This window comes from Littorina saxatilis, linkage group LG10 (genome assembly GCF_037325665.1).
Source record: "Littorina saxatilis isolate snail1 linkage group LG10, US_GU_Lsax_2.0, whole genome shotgun sequence".
Taxonomy (NCBI): Eukaryota; Metazoa; Mollusca; class Gastropoda; order Littorinimorpha; family Littorinidae; genus Littorina; species Littorina saxatilis.
The window spans coordinates 11,611,156-11,628,601 of record NC_090254.1 but is presented as its reverse complement, the minus strand read 5'-3'; the positions used below and the strand labels follow the sequence as shown (position 1 = coordinate 11,628,601).

General features: G+C 42.2%; 1 protein-coding gene across 6 annotated transcripts; it reads left to right on the top strand.

Annotated features, from left to right (window-relative positions):
• Positions 1-3,432: 3,432 nt before the first annotated feature.
• LOC138978146 (uncharacterized) lies at positions 3,433-17,385 on the top strand. 6 transcript variants are annotated; one of them, XM_070350795.1, is made up of 5 exons: positions 3,435-3,648; positions 4,166-5,253; positions 6,100-6,467; positions 8,337-8,483; positions 10,508-12,645. In XM_070350795.1, the coding sequence occupies exons 2-4, from the start codon at positions 5,120-5,122 to the stop codon at positions 8,381-8,383; spliced, it is 549 nt and encodes a 182-aa protein (XP_070206896.1). In that variant the 5' UTR covers positions 3,435-3,648; positions 4,166-5,119; the 3' UTR covers positions 8,384-8,483; positions 10,508-12,645. The 6 variants fall into 6 exon arrangements, with proteins under 6 accessions (XP_070206901.1, XP_070206896.1, XP_070206895.1 ...); XM_070350799.1 differs by lacking the exon at positions 10,508-12,645 and adding an exon at positions 12,720-17,385 and having other exon boundaries at positions 3,436-3,648; positions 4,215-5,253; XM_070350793.1 differs by lacking the exon at positions 10,508-12,645 and adding an exon at positions 12,720-17,385 and having other exon boundaries at positions 3,436-3,648.
• Positions 17,386-17,446: the final 61 nt, after the last annotated feature.

The window sequence follows — 17,446 nt, the reverse complement described above, 5'->3', positions numbered from 1 at the left end:
GACAGAATTTTTCAGAATCCGTCTATATATATACCCTCATTTTAAGAGTGGTCAAACAAAGCCACAGGTACAGTTGAGAGAGAGAGAAATTCAAGTTTTACGCCCTCACGACTAAGCCATTAGGGGCATGTTCCCGGGTTTTAACCCGACTTTAGATGAGATACACAAGTGTATGCGTGTTTAGGTGGTATCAGCCATCTGCACTTATGGCAGAATGACCGAGGTCTTTTACGTGCCACTGTGGTGACACGGGGGTGGGAGATGGATACCGTCTCTGGGTCTGCACATAAAGTTGACCTGTGTCCGTCCCGGCCCGGATTCGAACCAGCGACCTTTCGATCACAAGTCCAGTGCTCTACTACCTGAGCTACCCGGGCCCCCTACAGGTACAGTTGAAATGAGTCCCGCTTTTAAGGGCTTCCGATTTCAGACTTCTCTTCGAGAAATACATAAAATCAGGCCTGAAGAGGGGGTTTCACTGTAACATGCCTGCCAAAGCCGTTAATTAGATTGGACAAAATAATGCTGAAAATTGCTTCTTCCGGCTAAAGTCATAGGTATATCTCTATGGCGTCGACGTTTTGATTTTAACGTCCGTGGTGTTGTTTTGTATCCCCCAGTGTATAGCGGTAACAGTAGTCAGTAACTCCTTTCGCTGATCAAACTGGCAGCCTGGATTGAGACAGTGAGCCGTGTTGCCATAACACTTTGACCGCTGGGGCGAATCATCCCTTCTTCCTTGACTGGAATGTAGGCACACAAAGACAGATTAGCGTACGGTCACCAACACTCACCTGCCCGTGACACCTAGCCCAGCGGTCGCGGTCGTGGGTTTTCAAAGGAGTGAAATGAGGCGTGTAAACTTCTTTAGTCCTTGGGAATGCGGCGCGTGCGCCAAAAATATTCCCAGTTTGAACTCGCGTGTTTGAACTCCTTGTGTTTGCCCACAGTTGGGGGCATAGGGGTGGTGTGCGTGGACAGTGTTGGCCTCTGTGCTTGGTAGGATCATAGACCATTAATTTATCCTGGACCGCCAACTAGCTCTCTCTCCGCTCTTTCTCTCTATTACGAGGTAGCGGCCTCTCGCATTTAGGAACCTACGCTTACATGGCCTTTCAGAAATCGGGGGGATGTCATATCCGGTGTCGATTGTAAACATGGACGAAGTTGCCGAGGTAAGTTCTGAAAATGCTAAAATAAACTCAGCTAAAGTGCATATGGAACATGTTTTTCGATGAGTTTTGTTAAGTTTAGTTTGGAGTTTTGGAAAATCCAGTTCATTGTCACCTCCCATTGTAACAAATAACTGGAGCGTGCTTTCTTTTCACTGTCTTCGAATCGCTGGCCTTTAAAACCGGACGCTAAGCGCCCCTGGAAGTCGAGCGTCGTAACCTCGAAGGGTCACGTGACGAGTTGGCGGTCCAGGCTATTTGGTCCATGGTAGGATGTGATGTGTTTCTCCACAAATACGGATATACGTAGTAACAGCAGCAGCAGTGGTGGTGGTGATTGTGGTGTCCGTGGATGTTACCTGTGCTATACCTGGCGTCACGGGACGTAGCTGCTGACACCCCCGCTACCTGCTGATACCTGACTTGTTTGTTACCTGACATATTTGTTACCTGACTTATTTGTTACCTGACTTGTTTGTTACCTGACTTGTTTGTTACCTGACTTGTTTGTTACCTGACTTGTTTGTTACCTGACTTGTTTGTTACCTGACTTATTTGTTTCCTGACTTGTCTTGTGGTTGATGACCGTCACTGTGGATGTAATGTAAGCGGTGAGTTGTAATACCCTGATATAGACATAATCTGTATTAGATGTATTAATTCATCAATAAGGCCCTTCTCTGTCTTTGTCTCTACCGCCCCCCCCCCCTCCCCCCGCGGGTTAGGGGGAGTCCCATATTGGTTGGGACGAGAAAGAATTTACCCGATGCTCCCCAGCATGTCGTAAGAGGCGACTAACGGATTCTGTTTCTCCTTTTACCCTTGTTAAGTGTTTTTTGTATAGAATATAGTCAATTTTTGTAACGATTTTAGTCAAGCAGTATGTAAGAAATGTTAAGTCCTTTGTACTGGAAACTTGCATTCTCCCAGTAAGGTAATATATTGTACTACGTACGTTGCAAGCCCCTGGGGCAAATTTTTGATTAGTGCTTTTGTGAACAAGAAACAATTGACAAGTGGCTCTATTCCATCTTCCCCCTTCCCCCGTCGCGATATAACCTTCGTGGTTGAAAACGACGTTAAACACCAAATAAAGAAAGTCTTTGTCTCTGTTTCTGAATTAATTGTCTTTGTCTCGCAGTCCAATCTTTTCAACCCAACTCCTCTTAATCGGGTTTTTTGTTTGTTGGTCCCCCTCCATCTCCTATGCTTTCCGATCCTACCACTGACTTTCTTCTTTTCTTTCCGTCTTCTACTTCTTATTCTGCTGCATTCCCAGCCTTCTTCCTATCCGTAGTGTGCTTCTGCTGCATTCCCAGTCTTCTCCCTCTGCTGCATTCCCAGCCTTCTTCCTCTGCTGCATTCCCAGCCTTCTTCCTCTGCTGCATTCCCAGCCTTCTTCCTCTGCTGCATTCCCAGCCTTCTTCCTCTGCTGCATTCCCAGCCTTCTTCCTCTGCTGCATTCCCAGCCTTCTTCCTCTGCTGCATTCCCAGCCTTCTTCCTCTGCTGCATTCCCAGTCTTCTTCCTATCCGTAGTGTGCTTCTGCTGCATTCCCAGTCTTCTTCCTATCCGTAGTGTGCTTCTGCTGCATTCCCAGTCTTCTCCCTATCCGTAGTGTGCTTCTGCGAAAAATACTTCAGTATTGGCTAAATGCTTCGTGGTATAAACTCAAGTTTTGATCTCAGTACAACAACAACAACAACAACAACAACAACAAGAAAAGGGAAGCTTGGAACAAGAATGTTTACCATCTATCGCTACTTTCCTCACCACACGCGGCAGACTATTTGTTGCCCTTCTCGACTGAACAGGCAGTTGTGCATAATCGGACATGTTCAAGGTTGTCACGAGTTGTCGGTATAATTATTCTGTCCGCATAAAATCGACTAGCAGGCCTCAACACACATGTACGCAGGCAGACAACCACGCACTCACGCACGTACGTACGCACTCATGTATGTATGGAAAGCCGTTTGGCTCATAACTATTACAGCTGTAATTTAAAATAAATACAGCTGTATTTAATGATAAATACAGCTGTATTTAATCATAAATACAGCTGTATTTAAAAATAATTACACCTGTATTTAAAAATATATACAGCTGTATTTATTATTAAATACAGGTGTAATTATTTTTAAATACAGCTGCATTTAAAAATAAATACAGCTGTATTTAAAAATAATTACACCTGTATTTAATAGTAAATACAGCTGTATTTAAAAATAAATACACCTGTAATTATTTTTAGATACAGGTGTAATTATTTTTAAATACAGCTGTATTTATTTTTAAATGCAGCTGCATTTAATAAATGCGGCTGAAATAAATTAGAACTTGAATCGGAAAATGTACGACATGCAAAGCGACAATCTCGTGGAGATACTACTTCCGGTGACGCCACTGGATCAGACCCGCCATTGCGACGTCAATTTGTTGCAGTCTGGTAATGAGCCAGAAGAAGTTTTAAGAAGGTAAGCAACGTTTTGTTTGCTTGTTCATTTGTGACTTAATGGAAGAAACAATGCGTGATCTTTGAAACACGGGTACCGGGTCCCGGTTTGATAACCACTGGCAGTGGCAATCAAAGATGGCGTGTAAAACTAAAAGCAACTTTCTGTGTTTTGGAGTTCATTAAATGTTGGGATGAATATGTCAGGTTTGAGGATGCACATTTCTGTAGGTTCATCTCGGTATTCCACCCCCTCGGCTTTCTGTTGTAAATATTAAGCTGAGCACGGTGATCGAATGTGGAAGCTACGTTTGGTCAAAGGTCACAGAAGATTTGCGTCGTGCAGCGAAGGAAAGAATCGCGATCTTGTTTCCGAATCGGTACCTCTTTGTTTTTCATTAAACCTGTCATTCTGCTTGCTCGGCTTTGTTAGATGTTTGCATATCGTGTTGCTATTTTCTTTGCTTTTATTATTGTTTCTTACTTGTGCTTCGTTTATCGATACAACGCAAGTAATAAAAGTGTTTGGCAATTTTCAGGGAAAATGGAATGCTACTTGTAAACTGTACAACGCATGGTGTATTCCAGGATATCTGATCAAGAGTTGGATGCGTTGGTGGAACCAATTACTGCTTCCAACAAGCTTACTGGGTCCTTAATGATACAAGCTCGTCTGAAAGGACAGGGGACAGTACTTCAGGTAACTCTTCTGTGCTGAATATTAGAATAGTAAAGCTTCAAAAAGGAATTTTAAACTGTTGAAAAACAACTGAGAAATGGACCAATGTTTCACAGTCACAGATTCTGATTTTAAAGTTAAGTAATACCGTTTTTATATTTAGTCAAGTTTTGACTAAATATTTTAACGTAGAGGGGGGAATTGAGACGAGGGTCGTGGTGTGTGTGTGTGTGTGTCTGTCTGTCTGTCTGTGTGTGTGTTTCGATCCATCATACAACGCCGCAGCTATGGAGGTCAATGCGTTGCTTCGGCAGGGCACTGTGGACTCCCCTAGAGTTGTATTTTGGGACCATGATTTTATGTTTTCCGCTGGAAAACAGTTTACGTTACCTGAATTTGCAGCGTCATTTCCTGGGTGATGGTGTGCATCTAGCAAACGTATATTCCCAAGCTTGGGACCTGTTGGCGTAACATATCAAGATCAAGAAGATCAAGCAACGTCAGGACAGGCCAGGTTGTACAAGTCCCTTCGTCAGGCGATAAACACAGTCGGTTTTTGTGTGATTAAATAATGTTGTAGCCGGGTCAGGTTGCATTGTGCGTTTTGACTGATCAGCTTACAAAGCACGGGTATAGGAACAGGGAATCTTCAAATTGTTTACATTTTCTTTCTTGTTTGATGCGGGTGGGTGGCATAAATCGACGGCTCTAAATGGGGTCAACCAGATCGGTAGATGGGAAGTAACTCGAGTTTATGACAGGCTCGTTGTGGATGATGTCCCTTGTCTAAAAACCAGTTCAAGGTGGATCCGGAATGGTTCTTCGATCAACACGATTGTTGAGTGTTCTGTCAAATCAAGATATCGTGACATGTTTCAACAGTATGTTTCTGTGTTGGTGGATAGTATGGATCAGTGTTTTTCCAGAGTACTTGGAAATAATTTTCAGGTGAGATTCTGATGAACATGTTGGTGTTACGATGCCTTTTCATGTGAGCGTTTGTCAATTCAGAGAATCAGAATATTTGTTCCTGTGGAGGTACTGTATGTCAATTACCTCGGGTGTTTGTCATTTCAGTGAATCAGGAAATATTGGTTCCTGTGGAAGTACTGTTTTGTCAATCACCTGTTATTTTGCCTAGGAGATTCCAAATTTATTTTGATTGTGGTACTGTGGGCTAGGTAATATTTCATGTGGAGGTACTGTTGTCACTTGTGTTGGCTGGTGCCTCACAGATTACAAACACTATTTTGGTTAAAGTACATGTACCGTGGGCTAGGTAATATTTCATGGTGGGGCTGATTTTTCAGAGAATCAGAAAACATGGTTCGCTGTTGTTCTTTTTGTCAAATTAAGCTATAGGGCCTCAGAGATTCCAACATTAGTTAGTATGTGGATTTGTTAGCCAGGTATTATGTTGGTGTGTGACAGTTCAGAGAACCATGATGTAATTTCCTGTTGGTGTTCTGTTTGTCATAAATGTATTGAGCCTCAGAGATTCCAAACTCGTTTGGTGGGGGTACTGGGTGCCAGGATTTGAGTTTGACACAGAAAACACAATTGGTTTGAAGTACTTTGGGCCAGATTTTAATCAATTTCTTTGGTTTGTATTTCAGACTCCCAAAATCTGGTGACAACTTCAGAAGTATGGGATATTAAACACCTTTTACAGGCTGAACAGTGAAGGAGTTGTTAACTCCTGCAAGGAGCAGCAGACAAGTTCAAGGCTTATGTGTAATTCTCAGTAATCTGACAAATAAGGCTGTGTTCACATATCCTGTTTTTTATGCACAGGAATATGCCTCCCAGGAGGGCAGCGTCAAGGCGGGTAGCCGAAGTGACCCGAGCCGCTGCAGGTCGGCCGAGGGCCAGCAACCAGACAGCCTCGCAGCGACAACCCGGTGGGTTTGAGTCAGCCACAGCAGGAGGGGAAGAAAGCGCCACTGCTTTGGCCGCGGTATTGGCAGAACTACGCAGGCTGGGGGAGCGGCAAGAGACCTGCCAAGTGGCCATTGTCTCGCTCCAGAAAGACAACCAACGTCTGCAAGAAGCTGTTTCGGGTGATCGTGAGGCCATCGCCTCAACATCGGGATCGATGACAACCGGTACCAGCAATTCTACCCTGTCTGGCTCGGTTGCCAACCTGGTCAACACAATCACAGGTGAGGCGGCAACCCAATTGGTGCCTGTTGTTTTGTTCGTCGAGGATAAAGTTAAACGCAGGATCTGGGGCCCGGGGCGTCAATCCACAATGACAACTGAAAAGTTTCAAATGGAAGCGTGTCAATGTTAATTGTAATTCAATCTGACAATGATCTCTTTCCTGCGTTCATGCGGTTGCAAACAGACCAGAATTGGTTCTGTTCTGTTCACATAGTACTTTGAGTTCACTTACATGCAAGGGTGATGCACAGTATTCCTATGGAGAGAACTTCATCTTTAAGTGTACTTCGATTAACTGAAGATATTCAATTGTTTACTTCAATGTGGGAGGTGTGCAATGTGTAAATACACATCAACTCAGTCAGTAAGATTTATGTGCTGGTGTATGATGCAGAGCTGTCAGCCCCTATGAAGCTTCATGTGTAGCAATCTTGAATTTATAGTGTAGCAAATGGTGTTTATCTTTAAGTATTGCATCATCTTATAATCCACTGCACCTACATGTTTATATGTCAAGACACAAATGTTGCAATAACTGTGTTCAGACAAGAAAACAGCAGCAGGAACAAATGAACATTGTAGAGTGTCTGTATAACGAAGTAGCATTTTCTGTTTTACAAGTAGCATGCTACATCGAAAGCGTAATAGTCTGCAGCTCTAATTGGGCCACTAATGCGACATGGTGCTTTTGGATTCCACAAGTTATTTTGCATGTTGTTTTTAAGGCAAATATGTCAGAAGCTCCTAAAGAACTTTAGTGGGTAAGCCTGTGACATTGTTGTCCACATAGAGAATACTATATGGTTTCCTATGAAATACCAGTTTTACTCAAGTTGTGCTTTTAAATATTAAACTGCGAACAATATTTCAAAACACTAGTGTAAAACTGGTATCAAACAGGAAGCCATGTAGTATTCTGTTTATCCTACATACAGGGTTCGTACAGGTCATGGAAAGTCATGGAATTTGATTTTTAATTTTCCAGACCTGGAAAGTCATGGAATTTCAATTCAAGTCATGGAATTTCAATTCAAGTCATGGAATTTAACATAAATAAGAAAGAAAAAAAAATAACCTTTAGCACGCCAGCTTTCTTTCGAGTTGTTTCTTGACAACAAAAAGTATGCGGAATTGGAACGAATTACCAAGGAAGATCTTCGCAATGAACTGTGTATCGCGGTGAAAAAAATGACAGTTCGTCAAGTCACAGTGTTAGTGACGGTTATGAAACGGAATTTACGAAAGTGCAGATGGATACAAACAGTGGCTGGTCCAGTTTAGTGAAATGACAGGACCAGCAAACATTACCGATAATCTGACTGCGTAGCAAATGCTTGACTTGCTTGTCAAAGAGACACTGCGTAGAAACTGACTCAAATTCAGTGCAAAGCAAGCCAGTGTCAAAACTGGCAGTGACAAGATGTAAAAAGTTTGCGTGTTCGGAAATGGCGACCTGTGGATCTAGTCATGGAAAATGTTATTGAGGCTCATGGGAAAGTCATGGAATTTTGTTTCTAAAAACCAGTGGGGACCCTGTACATACTGTTGCATGTTCATTGCTGTAAATGTCCCTTTGTCGAAGCGCCCAGATTGAAGAAGCTTAAAAATTGAACCTGGATCTCTCCGAATGCCTCGTATAATCTTTTATGTCAAAGCAAGGAAATGTCACTGGTGTGGTGTTTACGTTCTTAAAATTCTTCCGAGTGTTCAAAGAAGGACGCTTGTTTCGGTATTGGAGGCAGTGAAAAATCAGGTCCTTGTCAGACAAGACCTCTTTACACATGCAATGTAGAGTGAATGGTATTGTTATGACATGAGTGGTATGTCACGTTAGTGTAATAAGTTGTATTCTTACACGCTCCACAAAGGCACAGAGTACGGGGAGCCATCCCGCGGGTTGATCCTGGTGGAGTAGCTGTCAGAGCTTTGGCGTTGAGGCCCACGAGACGTCGTCTGTACCAAGTATCAGGACCAAACGCTCTCTGGCATCTAGACGGATACCACAAGTTGATATCGTGAGTACAGCTACAAATACATACACTGGGCACAAAAAAATCCTTTTTAAAAATTTGGTGAATGTTGAGTGTGTCCGGTGGTGGGGAGGATGTTGGGGGTTGTGCCAGTTTGAACATGGAATTTGAGTGGATTGATACAGGTGGCATAAGGGTGATAAGGAATTCTCTTATTTTATGACGCTGGAATCTTTCTTTTAAGACCTACATAACCCTGAGATAATAAGGTCTTATAATGGGGGTAAACTTACAGAGGTTATGAGCAGAATATCTTAGAGAACAGCATACCTGCCAATTGCTACGATTTTGGCGCAGCATGCTCCGATTTTGCAGGAATTGCTACGCTGCTACTCTAAGCCCTGAGCTGCTACGCTAAAAAAAAAAAAATGACAAGCGTGCAAAATGTTCACTTATTGCTTGACAATCAACAATGAACATTGCATAACTAGTCGAGTACCGATGGCTGGGAACCACTCCGTTATGACTCGATATTGTCCACGTGACTTGCTTAGCAAATCGTGAATTTTATTGCAAGCATTCGCATTTCCGGTGACTCTATGCGCCAATTGTGAATTTGATTAGAATATGCAATGCACTTGTTAAGTTGTAAGCTGTGCACAGTGACGGTGTTAGAAGTGGAAACTGGAGGGAGACAGGATAAAAACGGGGAAACGTAAGGGTGGTGAAGATTATGGTGCAAGTTCCACACCGATGCGGGCAAATCATTTTCAACGATTTTTGCCGAAGAATTCGACAGACTTTGCGTGTATAGGTAATAATACCTGCTATTCCGACTTGGTTGTGTGACAGACGTTTTCTTCCACACGAGATTACGTTGATTGTCTAAATCTACTTTTTGACGGAAGTGGCCGAACAACTGTGAATGACGTCTCGTTATATGGGAATGACGTCACAGTCATCGTCACAGTCTGTATCTTTTGAAGCATCTCATTCTTCATGACGTCTTTCTGTGTCTGCATCCGCAAAATGTTTGTTCATTCCGGAATCTTTGTCATCTATGTTCAGAACTCTGTCCTTATAGTGTCAGACAAACAGGCCTCCTGAGCGAACCACTTTCCAAGGGAAGTTAAATTCGCGTATGGAAACAGTACTGTCGTCTGGGGTGCCGTTTTCAGTATTCTGAGCGTTGAAGAATCTGTAAAGAGAAGAAACGATAACAGCAGGAGAAATAAAAGTCGTGTGTGCATTTTATGTTTTTTTGGAGTGACGATTTTGAGTTTGAATCCGTTCTTGCCATGCTCCTAAAGCGTGTAACATACAATCTTGCATACGTTTGCTTTAGTAGTGGCAAAGAAGGAAAGCGTGTGACATTGAACTATGTTTAGACGGTTGTAATGTCGTAGAGCTCTCAGAATCTTACAAACGTTTTTGATGGCATTTTAAATGCGGGCTTGCGATTCAAATTTAAGATTATGCGAGTGCTACGCTTATAAACACCAATTGCAACTCTGACATTTGGTGAAAGTTCCAAAATGCTACTCTTTGGGCTTCACAGGGGTTGGCAGCTATGAAACAGGGTCTTGAAAATGTCTTGTTTGGGATCGTAAAAGGAAGGGCGTCTTCTAAGGGGTAGGTGGGTAACGAAGGTGAGTCGTGTGCAAGTATTTTCTTTTCTTTTCTTTTTATTTTGTCATTTTCTGGATATGTAATGAAAGACTGGTCCATTGATGATTTCCCCACGGAATACAAAACATATTCTGGTTATACCTTACCATTTCTACTGGGTGGTTATTTAAATTTGGTTGCTTGGTGTTTTTTTTAACAATAAACACCCCTTCAAGTTAACAGAGAAATAAGCAGAGGGGGGAATACTTTTCGGTGAATACCAAGCTACCTAGTCCTAACAAATAACCACCCAGCAACCAGTCTGAATCCTCGATAGCTCATAGGTTGAGAAACCACACTGTGTGGTCACTGCTTGGTGACTGAAAAGTTCTGAATGCTCAAATATTCGAAAGAGGAAAGAGCTCATACATACTCAACTGCATTTACACTATTCATTTCAGGTTTCAACACACAGAATCCAATATAAGATCCATAAGTTTGGTTGTTTTCTAAATCAAAATCTACGTTGTACCAGACACAAGGTCTCAAGGCAAGTAACTCTCATATTTTGTGTAGAAAATAGAGTTGTTCCCATTTTGCATTTGTACAAATAAAAAGACAGTAATCTGTAGGTCAATTATATTTCACTTCATAAATAGAACTTTTTTTCCCGAGATACTTAAACATGAAAAGAACGCAAAAATATTTGCCTTATCGTCTTAGCAGAACAACTATGTACTTTATTTTATTCGAAATTAAATTAACTGCTATAAAGAGTTTGCAGAATTGCGCAATTTTCACAGAACTCTTCAACCATGGATTAATCACATGCTTGTGCAGGTAGACTGGCTGAGTGAATAATACTTGATCAAAATAATTATGTGTGCTGTGGGCAGGCTGTCTGTCTGTCCAAGGACAAAAAATGTAACGTTGAGCTGTTATCTCAGAAGTTTATACAGCTAGACCTCTGAAACTTTGCACACTTTTAGGGTTTGATGATTTCACGAAGTGACCGCAGTTTCGTTGACCCTCATCAAATTTTGGGGTCACAGCGGGGTCATGTTCGTTTAATAAAAACTTAACGTTGATGTTATCTCAGATGTGTTTTTAGCTAGAGCTTTAACCCTTAGGCTGGTTGTCGCGACATATGTCGCGCTACTTTACGTATGCTGTCACCTGGTTGTCACGACATATGTCGCGCTATTGGCTCAGTCTGTTTGGTCGGTTCCGATTACCTCCCATTGATGCGAAAACCTATATGACTGTTTTTTGTTATGTTTCTCTCTGTTAATTCACCAGTGGCTATGTAACATGTGTTACAGAATTGCACCGGTGTAAGGGTTAATAGTACGCACACTTCTAGGTTTTGATAATGTACCAACTTGACATAAGATTGTGGGCGGGGATGTAGCTCAGTCGGTAGCGCGCTAGATTTGTATCCAGTTGCCTGCTGTCAGCGTGAGTTCGTCCCCACGTTCGGCGGGAGATTTATTTCTCGGAGTCAACTTTGTGTGCAGACTCTCCTCGGTGTCCGAACACCCCCGTGTGTACACACAAGCACAAGACCAAGTGCGCACGAAAAAGATCCTGTAATCCATGTCAGAGTTCGGTGGGTTATAGAAACAAGAAAATACCCAGCATGCTTCCTCCGAAAGCGGCGTATGGCTGCCTAAATGGTGGGGTAAAAACGGTCATACACGTAAAATTCCACTCGTGCTAAAAACACGAGTGTACGTGGGAGTTTCAGCCCACGAACGCATAAGAAGAAGAAGACGACATAAGGTTGATTGACCTTCGTCACAGCCCACTTCGTCAACATCACGGGCCAAAGAACAGGCCTGGGAATGATACGCCTTTCGTCGTATTTACGACGAAGTCCTTTTCTAATTGTGTAAGAAAAGAGCCTCCGTGTGCCCTTAAAAATGCTTAAAACGCAACATTTTCCCGTCAGTACGCCCAAACCACTTTTACTCATTCCCAGGCCTGAAAGAATCTAGACACAGCCATCGTCGAACGCTGAAGAAGAAGAAGATTGACCTTCGTCAAGTTTTGGGGTCACAGGGGGTCATGTTCGAATCAAAATATCTTAACATTGATGTTATCTCAGGTGTTTTTGAAGCTTGAGCTTTGAAACTTTGAACACTTGAAGGATTTGATCATCTACCTACGTGACCCTAGTTTGGTTGATCCCTGTCACATTTTGGGGTCACAGTGGGGTCAAGTTTGTAAAAGCTTTACATTGCGGTTTTCTCAGTTATTTTTTATTAAATTTCACTGAATTGTATGTGTTATTAACCAGCAGACATTACCAAAATTTTGCTTATTTTTATCAAATTTTAGAGTCCCAGCAGTTAGTGGAATCCTCCTTTTAAGACCTACAAGACCCTTAAGGCTTATGGACATGACGAAGAAAAGTCATATAAAGCAATTGCTTTTCTTGATTTATTTCTTTGCAAAATTGAAGAAAGGTGGATTAAATGGGTTACACACCTTTTCTCAATGATATATATTAAAAATAATGGTCTTGATTCTCGGTCATGAAAAAGCACTTTGACCATTACTTTTTAATATTTACTGAGCATGTTACCTGTACTTATTTCCCAATAACTCTTTAATCAGAATTTGTGTGGTGAAATCACATATGGAAACGGATCTCTGTTTGTTATATTGCAGGTGGAAAATGGTGATTCATGGGGCAATCGATGGCTTTAGCCGGGCCACTACCTTCCTCCATGCCACCGAAACAACAGGTCAGAGACCGTTCGGGATCTGTTTTTGGGTGGAACCCAACGCTTTGGACTCCCGTCAAGAGTCCGCATGGACCATGGTGGCGAGAATCTGGATGTCGTCGCCCTCATGAATGAACACAGGGGAGAAGGGAGAGGCAGTGCGATGCAAGGCCGCAGTGACCATAACCAAAGGATCGAGCGTCTCTGGCTCGACGTCTGGAAAGATGTGGTGAACCCTTACCATGACCTGTTTACTGCAATGGGAACACCACAGGCAGAAGGTGGTCTGGGGATACTGAACATGGACAATCCCATTCACTTGTGGGCCCTCCACTATGTTTTTCTGCCCAGGCTGAACCGGTCCCTACAGTGGATTGTGGAACAGAAGAACCACCAACCCCTGAGGACAGAGCGCAACAGAACTCCCCTGCAGCTCTTCTTCAGGGGGATGCTGGAGAGACGAGCCAGCACATCCACAGCAGTACAGGACTTCTGGAAAGGGAGAAGCCTTCAATCGATAATCGAGGACCATCCTTTGCCAGACAGTCGTTAGGATGTGCCTGCCACGGCTTGCCCCCTCTCTGAGGAACAGCTCGTGCAACTAACGGAGCGCATTGACCCTCGGAGTGGGCCACCCACCGATCAACATGGTCAGATGTTGTTCTCCAGTTCGTTGCCAACATGCTCGAGTAAAAAAAAAGTTAGCTTGTGGACACCCCAAACCTGAAGTGTATAGCAGACCTGTGAACCCATACGATTTTGCCATATTTTGTACGCTTGATTGTCCAGACTACAAGCAGATTGGTCAGTGGAATCACAAGAAAAATTCATTGTCTACTTTTATTTACAAGCGCATTCCAAAGCCGATCCAGTGTTTTGACACATGATTACTGCTTTTGTCAATGAAAGAAGCATTCGTTTTAAATTGTAAACTTATTAGGCTACTTGCCCTATCCGCTCTAGCCACGTAATCGTGCAATAAATCTGCAATATCTTGCATGGCGTTGGGAGGTGTGCCTCAATTTGCGGGTTTGCTTTGAGACCTCAGAGTAAGGATGTGTCTGGGTGCAGACACTTCGCCTTCAAAAAAGTTAATTTGCACTGAGCAGCATTGGGCTGCAACAATGAAAGCCTCAAAAACAATCATAAAGTTTGTTCAAAGTACCAAGCATGGTAGAAGGTATAAGCAACTGTTTTTTTCAAATTGGTTTAAATCTGCGCTCTAATTCTAAACCAATCTTTGTAAAGTGGAAAGTCATTCAAATAAAGCGAAATTATGTCCGCTGTGTATTTTATTATTTTTAAACACAGGTACTGCACCACGAAAACAATATTGCTAAAAAAAAAAAAAAAATATGTACACTTTGTGAAAGAAAGTTGTAAAGAAAGTTTTACACAATGATTTGCCATTAGGTTACCTGTTTAATTGCACCAAACAGACATGGGATTCTTCCGTAAAATTACGGAATTCCGTAAATTTTTAGGCTCCAGGGATCATTCTTGAGATTCGTGCAAATCCGCTGAGAAAATGTTGGGGTATATGTAGGTAAAGACCCAAGTTTTTCGGCCGGTCCGCTGATCGCGACGCTCCATTCCATACTATTCTTGAACGGTTGGTTCCTAAAACGGTCAGACTGTTGCTGGTCGATCCGTATGGGAACGCGCTCTGTGTCTTTGTCTCCTACAGTCACCGTTTCAACGTAGCTATCGGGGATTCAGTATAAGCTAAAGCATACCGTATGAGAATGATTCGGCGCCATTTTTACATCGCTTCGAGCCACTTGCCAAAATGATGAGGAAGCTAAAGCGAGACGAAACCGTTCTATCCCGGGAAATTGACCAGCAGAAGTACAAGAAAAATCTCTGGAGATTCGACTGGCTCGATGAAGTTGTATCATTGAGCTGGAAATACGAGAAAGGCCAGAAGACACAAGACGTGAAACTGAAAGTTGGCGATGCTTTTGCTAAAATCAACTTGCCGGGAAAAACTTAGTGCACTTTGTGCAACGATGTTAATGTTATCAACTACGGTTCCAATGGAAAGACTGCCCTCAAAAGCCACTTGAAAAGCAACAAGCACCTGACTATCCTGAAAACCCAGTCGTGTAATCAGTCACTGGGGTCGTTTGGCACCGACGAGGTAAGAACATTGAAACCACACCGTCACACGCCACCACCCCCCCCCCATCCCCGCCTCTCTCTCTCTCTCTCTCTCTCTCTCTCTCTCTCTTTCTCCTCCTTATTTTGAGTCTTAGCGTAAAATTAATTTGAGAAACATGGAAAGGGAGGGGGGGGCTATGATTAAGCTGAAATATGCATTTCAGGGCCATTTTTGTGTGTCTAAAATACTAAAAACCTTCAGCTTCTGGGGGCTTTGCCCCCAGACCCCGACCAGGGGCGTTGCCCCTGGACCCTACTTTTTTTTCCTTAATTATCACTTTTTCTGAATCCCATGTCTGACCAAATTTCTTTTGATGTATCTATAGTATAGATTTATAAAGTTGAAAATTGCTGAAAGTTTTTAAAACAGACTATTGTTTTTGAAAAAGACCTTAGTGTATTTTTAGGTTTATTGATGCTAGATATATTTATATATATATATATATATATATATATATATATATATGGCTTGCCCAATCCAACGTATAAAGGAACTCATTGTTATTCAGCCATTAACCTTCGCCGGCACTCGTTATCGACTACACACGGACGCATTCGTGGGGCCGTGCAGACCCATGCTTCTCAAAGAAGGAAAAATGTGCATATCCTTCCGTGGCACTCGTGGGGCCGTGCAGACCCATGCTTCTCAAAGAAAGAAAAATATGCATATCCTTCCGTGGCACTCGTGGGTCCGTGCGGACACAGAAGGGTGTTTGATGCAAATATCTCTTAAACGAGTTGGAATTTTTTAATGAGCTTTTAGAAATGCCTCAGACACCTAAAAAGCTATCATCTCCTAAAAGCTCATTAAATTTCAGTGATAATTAATTAATTAATTAATGGTCAAATTTAGACTGCACACGGTATTTGGTAAAATATTATGGGTCTGCATGGCCCCACGAGTGCCACGGAAGGGTTTGCACAATTGTCCTTCTTTGAGAAGTATGGGTCCGCATGGACCCACGAGTGCCTCGGAAGGGTATACACGCTTTTCCTTCTTTGAGAAGTATGGGTCCGCACGTCCCCACGAATGCTTCCGTGTGTAGTCTAAATTTGACCATTAATTAATTAATTAATTAATTAATTATCACTGAAATTTAATGAGCTTTTAGGAGATGAAAGCTTTGTAGGTGTCTGAGGCATTTCTAAAAGCTCATTAAAAAATTCCAACTCGTTTAAGAGATATTTGAGACAATGACAAAAGGTGACGTTTTCATGTCAGTATGTCCCAAATGACATCACCAGTACATTTTTCATTCTATCTAATCTGTTTTCGTTCTATTTTTTCTAATAACATGCGTTAACAATTGATTGCCAACTGGAATGGAAGAGCACAAAAAGTGTAACTTGATATGTAGTTTCTCTAGAGGGAAAAACATCTTCCACTTTCATGTCAGTGTGTCCCATGCAACATACATTTGCCAAACAGCTATGTGTAAGTAGATTATTTGTTAGTGGTATAGAAAATACTGATCAACAATCAAAGTCAGTTTTCACATTCATTTTCTACCTATTTCTTATTTGTTTATTCTTTTGGCAATGGTGAAATGTCAGCAATCGTGTGTCATTCGGGACAGTAGACATGACACCTGACCTTTTGTCACTGTCTCATTTGCAATCAAACACCCTTCTGGGTCCGCACGGACCCACGAGTGCCTCGGAAGGGTATACACGCTTTTCCTTCTTTGAGAAGTATGGGTCCGCACGTCCCCACAAATGCTTCCGTGTGTAGTCTAAATTTGACCATTAATTAATTAATTAATTATCACTGAAATTTAATGAGCTTTTAGGAGATGATAGCTTGTTAGGTGTCTGAGGCATTTCTAAAAGCTCATTAAAAAATTCCAACTCGTTTAAAAGATATTTGCAATCAAACACCCTTCTGGGTCCGCACGGACCCACGAGTGCCGGCGAAGGTTAAAGACATTTTCCGAATTACAATGGTTTAATAGCCAACTTGCACAATACCCCTTTTGAACAGCTCTCTGGTGCGAAAGATAAGGAAGGTTCACTTCCCTACGGGCAAACGTTTTGCTCTCACAAGCACTGGTGTTCTCTGGCTTGTGTAAAAAAACCAAAATAAAATCTCAATCGCCTTACTTTTGTATACAGGACATGCTTGGGTACTTTGAACGAACTAAAGGATTATTCTTGCGGCTATTATTGCCGCAGCCAATAAACCTTTAACGACTTTGTGTGTGTATGCTCTGATTTGTTTTGCTATTGTGTATTGCCGTGAGCTCTGGCGAGAAGGGGTGATTAATTTATGTTCATTATTATTATGTCTCACTGTGTTTTCACAGCTGTACAGAACAGTGAAAGGGATACTCGTTCAAACTTTGGTATGATGCCATGAGCGCCATAGTTTAACTAGAGTCAAATCAGTTATTTTTCTTTTTATATTCAATGGTGCCTCATTCACCCATATTCATCAGAACATAAGCTTTTTGCAACGTTCTCATTTGAAGGTCAAGTGGTCCCTTTAAGTTACCTATCAACCTCATAGTGGTG